Source organism: Pteropus alecto, unplaced genomic scaffold, assembly GCF_000325575.1.
Source record: "Pteropus alecto unplaced genomic scaffold, ASM32557v1 scaffold700, whole genome shotgun sequence".
Taxonomy (NCBI): domain Eukaryota; kingdom Metazoa; phylum Chordata; class Mammalia; order Chiroptera; family Pteropodidae; genus Pteropus; species Pteropus alecto.
Genome location: NW_006429611.1, coordinates 500,504 through 506,429, shown reverse-complemented (window position 1 = coordinate 506,429; position 5,926 = coordinate 500,504). Strand labels below are relative to the sequence as shown.

The following is a 5,926-nucleotide window of genomic DNA, read 5'->3' as shown; positions in this document are numbered from 1 at the left end:
GCGCCTTCGCGCTCAACTGCTCGTGGCGCGGCGCCTACACGCGCTTCCCGTGCGAGCGCGTGCTGCTCGGCGCCTCCTGCCGCGACTACTTGCTGCCCGACGTGCACGACGGCGTGCGCTAACGGCTGTGCCTGCAGCTGCTGCCGCTGCGCGCCGAGCCCGCCGCCGCAGCCCTAGAGTCCCCCGGGCCCACTGAGTGCGTGGAGTTCGCCGCCGAGCCTGCGGGCATGCGGGAGATCGTGGTGGCCATGACGGCGGTGGGCGGCTCCATCTGCGTCATGCTCGTGGTCATCTGCCTGCTCGTGGCCTACATCACCGAGAACCTCATGCACCCGGCCTTCGGGCGCCCCGGTCTCCGCAGGCAGCCCTGAAGCTCCAGACGGCCGCCCGCCGGGGCTCTGTCTGCGACACACGCGCGGGAGGCTCCAGGGCCCTCCGGCCACGCCGCTTCTCATTCCTGCGCCCTCCTTCGGATCTCCACGCAGGGCCGGCACGGGATGGATCGGGCACCGGCAGCCGCGCCAGGGCCTTGGATTCGTCGCACCACCTTCCCAGCGGGGCATCCGCCTCCCGGAATCCAGCTCGGGACTGGCCCTTGGCCCTGGACGGGGGTGCCAGCGGCATCCAGGGCTCTTCCTGCCCCCCAGAGGCCGTTATAGGGGCCGCCAGGACATAGAGCCCCTTCTCGCAAGAGCCATTGGCACCCCGTGTCGTCACCCTTCACCTCCAGCCTGTGCCGAGTTGGAAAAACCAGGCTGTCGTCATCGCTCTGTCACTGCGCTTTGCCGGCGGGAGGCCCCCTGGAGCTTGTCCTGTCTCCGCCCCACCCCAGTGGGCTTAGGTTAGCTTCGTGCCTTAGTATCTCGGGCCCACTGCCGTGCCAACCACCTGTCCTGTGCTGTCCAAGGGGGTCTGTGACGCTGAGACTGGCCGGCTGTGTGTGCTTTTGGCCAGATTCTCCCTGGCCAGATTCACCCCCCCCTACTTCAAGTTTTGCAAGGAGAGTCGGTAAGCAGTGTCCTGTGGTGTGTCCCTACGTGGGTGTCTGACAAGCTAGGAGCCACTTGCAGCTCAGCAAGCGGGGCCTGCTGTCCAGCTGCTCCGGGGGTGAGTGTCCTCTGACCTTGGGAGAAGCTGGCAGTTCTCCAGGGCTGGGTGTCCTCAAGTGCTGCCTCTGAGGAAGACTGTTTGTGGCGAGCGGGGGCGAGTGGCTGGGAAGAGGGGGCCTGGTGCGAAAGGGCAGCGTTGGGTCCGAGGGCAGATCAGGTGTCGGCCTTGCCGAGCTGCACCTTCCACTGTGGTCTCCATCCCGAGCCTCAGCCACAGCACGATGGACAGCACCACCCAGCCCCCCCTGTGCTGGGGACCAGGAGCCCAGAATCTGCCCACAGCGCCGCTGCCCACTCACCCGCTGTGGACTGAAGGCTGGCCTTGCCCGTCCCTGGGCAGACCTAGGCACCCTGGCCAAGCTTGCTTCCTGTGCTGACCGCCTGGCAATGCTGGGTGCCGGGAGGGTGTGGCCAGCCTGGTCCCCATGAGCCCCTGACTGACCACCCTGGACCTGGCATTTCTGGAGTCACTGTGGCTAACCCCCCACCCCCAGCGGCGGCCAGCACCCCCAGGCCCTGACGGGGGCCCCTGCAGCGCCCACTCCCCACCCCTGTCTGCTCTGCTCCCCCTGGCGCAGCGTGGGTCAGGCATGAGCCGGGCACCTGCATCTGAATGTCCATTGTTCTTAGACCACGACCATCGTCTCCTGTGCTTATTTGGGAGGTGGGAGCGGGGTGCAGGCTAAGGGGGAAGGGCTGGGCCCCTTTCTCCCAGCTCCCCCAGCTCCTCGAGCCTCAGCGCGCTGGCTGGGCCCGGGCCCTTGGCCGGGTCAGGTGGGCCAGCCCTGGGCAGGCGCACAGGCGCCCTGCCCTTGCCATTCCCGGCAGAGGGGGAGGCAGGATGTTCCACTCTGCTGGGCCGCCCACCCCTAGACCTTGGGAAAGCATCTTCTGGGCCTGCGGTGTTGGGCGGGGGTGGTGGGTGGCACCTGCTGCAGTTGGAAATAGCCCCGTCTTGTGGGTGGCCCACTTGAGCGGTGACAAGCACTAATTAGGTGGCTTCAGGAAGAGCCCCCTCCCCGGCATGAGCCCCCATGCAATGCTAGAGCTGGGTAGGGGGACAGAGGGTAACCCTAGGGCTCCTGTGTGTGGCCTGCCCTAGGTCACCACCCACCCTCCCAGGGGGCCTTCCCCCACCTTGGCTGTCCTTGAGATCCGGGAGTCTGCTGTGACCCTGAGGAGCAAACACAGCGGAGGGGGTGGGGGGAAGGCTCTGGAGTGACTCATCCTTAGGCGGGGGGAAGGGGTGCAGCCCTGCAGCTACATGGCTGGGGCGAGAGTGGGCAGGGTGCTAGGGAGTCTGGGTCTCTGGGGACCCTTTGCCTTGCTGCCAGCCTGGGCCACCTATGAAGGGCACTCAGATGTCTCCCACAGGGTGCAAGCGGGGACCCCTGGTGGCCCCTGTGTGCGGCTCCCTGGCATCTGTCCATTGGCTCCAGGGTGCAATTGGGTTCTAGAGCTGGGGTCATGTGGCCCTGCCAGAGCCATCTCGAGGTTCCCCGAGGCCTGTGCTCTTCTCCTGCCCTGCCCTCCACCTGATTTGGGGCCTCGGTTATGGGCTAGAACCACGGGCCCGACCTCTTAGCCCGCAGGGACACAGTCAGCACTGACGCCCAGCCTCTTCCCGAGATGCCTGTTCAAGGCTCTGTTCCAGGGGCTTCTTGGAGGCCCGGGTCCAGCGGCCCTGCCCTGCACCATCCAGCCCTTAGGCCTGGCCTGGGAGGCTCACTCTGCTGTGAGCTCACAGTCATCCCCACAAAATTCCTCTTCCAGGTGGCCCCACCATCCTTCCAGGGGTGCAGGGACACTCAGGTTTCTCCCCCCAGCCCCTCCTGATCCTGAGGCCACCTTGTCCAGCATCCCCTCCTCCCCTCCTCCCAGAGGAGCCTCCCTGTCCTCTGTCCTCTCTGACGTGGCCTCTGCTCTCCTTGTGGCCACGCCCATCCTGACTGCGCTGGTGGTGACATCTCTCCTCTCCTGTGACATCTGTGACATCCGCGGGCTTCCCTGTGCCCTGGAGGTGGGTCCAGATGCCTCCTTTGTGCTTGAGGCTTCGCCGTTCTCACGGTGCCTGAAGATACTTCAGCTTGTAATCTTCTGACAGGGACTAGAGGTAATTGCTCCGATCCTGAGAGGAGGCTTTCTTGGCCGTCGCCCTGGCTCTGCCCTTAGGAGCCACACGGCCTCGGTTTCCTCCCTTGAGGTGCCGACGGCAGTAGCACGTCACGCGCAGGCCGCTGGTGTGAGCACAGCCAGCGAGGCGGGTCAGCCGTAGCCATCCTGCTACTGCCCAGGCCGGCACCCCAGGACTGCATCCCCCACCTGACCTGCTCGAGCTCCAGACACATGGCCCTGCTCGAAACACCCACCATGGCTTCTGTGCACTGCTTCTCATCCCCAAACCTGGCTCACAGCACATGCTCCCCACTTGCCACCAGCATGATCCAAAGCCGCTATGTGAACACCTGCGGAGCACCCCATGTGGCCAGCCCTAGGGTCCCAGTAATGATACCGGAAGGCAAAAGGTACCCCCCACTCCCGCAGCGGTCCCACAGTCCACTAGGATGGGCCTGCTCTGGGCACCCTGGGGGCCATTCAGGCCTCAGAGGAGAAGCCGGCTTCATTGCTGGCCCTGAAGACCCCTCTACCCCAGGGGCTGCTGAGTGGGGGCGGGGGGGAGGGGGACACAGTACAGCAGGCAGGATCAAGAGCGAATGGAGGGAAAGTTTCTCAGCAAGGGGTGGGAGGTGGGGCTGGCATTTCCCTGCTGGTCTTAAGAGTAGAGATCGGGGCTGTGGGATTTCGTCTTCAGGGACAGCTGGGGACACTGGCCTGCGGGCCAGTGATTTGACAACTTTGGCCTGAGTCTAGAGAGAGTCTTGTGACACCCAGGCCCTCTCCACATCTCTCTGGGGACCAGGGGCGCAATCTCAGTGAGCGCTGGCAGAGGGGACGTGGTGGCCCCGTTCCAGTGCGCCACATCCACCTCCCCCGTCACGTGTCATCTGGTCCCCGGGTTCCCTCCCACTCAAGTCTCCCTTTAGAAGTCTCCCTTCATCTCTACGTTGTCAGCAGTATTTTTAAGTCCTCACTTTCCCGGTGACCTCAGAGAACTCCCCCCATCTCTGAGGCAGGTTGGTCTTCAATAACTTTTACCATTTTCCTAACTCCATTTAACTTGTGATGAAATGTCCGGCAAAATCTGTTTTCTGGGCATGTCTTTCTGGCGCGACTTCTTCATCTGTAGGGATGTCCCTGTGCTTCTTATTCTCTTTCTGTCTGACGCTAAATCTGAGGGGTTTGACCGCTATTCTGCTCTGTTGGTCACAAAACGCAGATGATTTCCCTAGGCCCTCGGGCGGGTGCGCTGGGCGGGTGGCCCCCTGACCTCCCAGCTCTGCTGCTGTCACAAAGCATTACCACACACACGGCCTCGGTGTCTGGACGGCCTCCTCCCTTTGTCCAGTGTCCCTGTCCTGCTTGACTCGGATTCCAGTCCGGCCACGTCTTCCTGCCCGTTCCCTTCCCCCTCGCCGGCAGCCCTCTGATGTGTCCCTGGGTCCCTCTGCGTTTTCACTTAGAGAAGGGCTGTCGATCCGTTTTTTACTTTTGCAGGATGCCGTGTCTTTGGGATTTATCCGTGTTGCGTGTGCACTAACGTTTAATCTTTTCTGCCCGTTGCACACGATTTCTAGTGTGCCCCTCCTCCATACTCACTGTCCTCACCCCAGGAACAATGCTGGAAGCTGTGACATTATCACAGTGTTCCGGGGAGACCCTCAATCATCCCCTTAGGGACCTGTGTGACAACTTCTCTCGGGGAGAGATGGATGGGTCTCGGGTGTGTGCACTGAATTCCACCGATGTCGTCAGTGTGTCCTGCGTGACTGAAGCCGCTGGCACTGCTACCAGCGGGGCAGGTGGCTTTACTACCTTCGTCTCCTCGTGAATACCATACCACTCGGTCCTCTCGCGCTCGTCAGCCTGTGGGCTGTGTAGCAGAAACCGTTTTATGTGGGTTTACTTTCTTCCGATTACAGAGGGGTATTGCGTCACTTACTAGTTCTACCGGCCACTTTAATTTTCCCTGTGTACAAACTGCTTATTCGTGTTCTGTATATTTCCCATCGCTCTGCCTTTTCCCCCTTAACTTCCAGGAGTTCCGTGGATACTCTAGATCAGCACTGTCCAGTAGGATTTTCTGGAATTATGGAAATGTCCTTTATCTATGCTGTAGTAGTTTCCTGGGGCTGCTGTAACAAATCGTCACCAACTAAGGGGCTTACAACCACAGAAACATGTTCTCTCGCAGTCGGCAGGGTGCTTACTTCCACAGGCTCTGAGGGACATTCTGTTTCAGGCCACTGTCCAGCTTCTGGTGCTGCCAGAAATCTCTGACGGTCTCCTCTGTGTCTCATCATCCCCCCCTCTCCTATAAAGACACCTCTCACTCTAATCCAGCATGACTTCGTCTAATTCGATTACATCTGTAAAGTCTCCTATTTCCAAATAAAGTCACATTCACTCACCGGGTGCGGGGGTTAAGACAGCAGCGCAATCTTTTGGCAAACGCAGTGCCCTCCACGGTAGACACCAGTTGTTGTGGGTCCAGGGGACCTGAAATGTGGCTGATGTAACTGAGAAACTACATTTGAAATATTAAGGTTAAGCAGCCACATGTGCTCAGTGGCTGCTGTGTAGAGCAGCACAGCTCTAGACGCGTCCCCTTCGCTGTCTTAGATGCTGCAAATATTTTCTCCTGTGCCGTTAATGTTGTCACTAGTATCCTTTGTTAAAAAGAAGTCATTAATTTTGAT

The 5,926-nt window shown here is 60.8% G+C and overlaps 1 protein-coding gene across 1 annotated transcript; it reads left to right on the top strand.

Annotated features, from left to right (window-relative positions):
• Positions 1-2: 2 nt before the first annotated feature.
• On the top strand, positions 3-1,746 carry FNDC10 (fibronectin type III domain containing 10; the record flags this gene model as incomplete). The annotated part of the gene is given in 1 exon segment (XM_025048098.1): positions 3-1,746. A coding segment is annotated over 1 exon segment (369 nt), but the record flags the coding sequence as incomplete, so codon positions are not given.
• Positions 1,747-5,926: the final 4,180 nt, after the last annotated feature.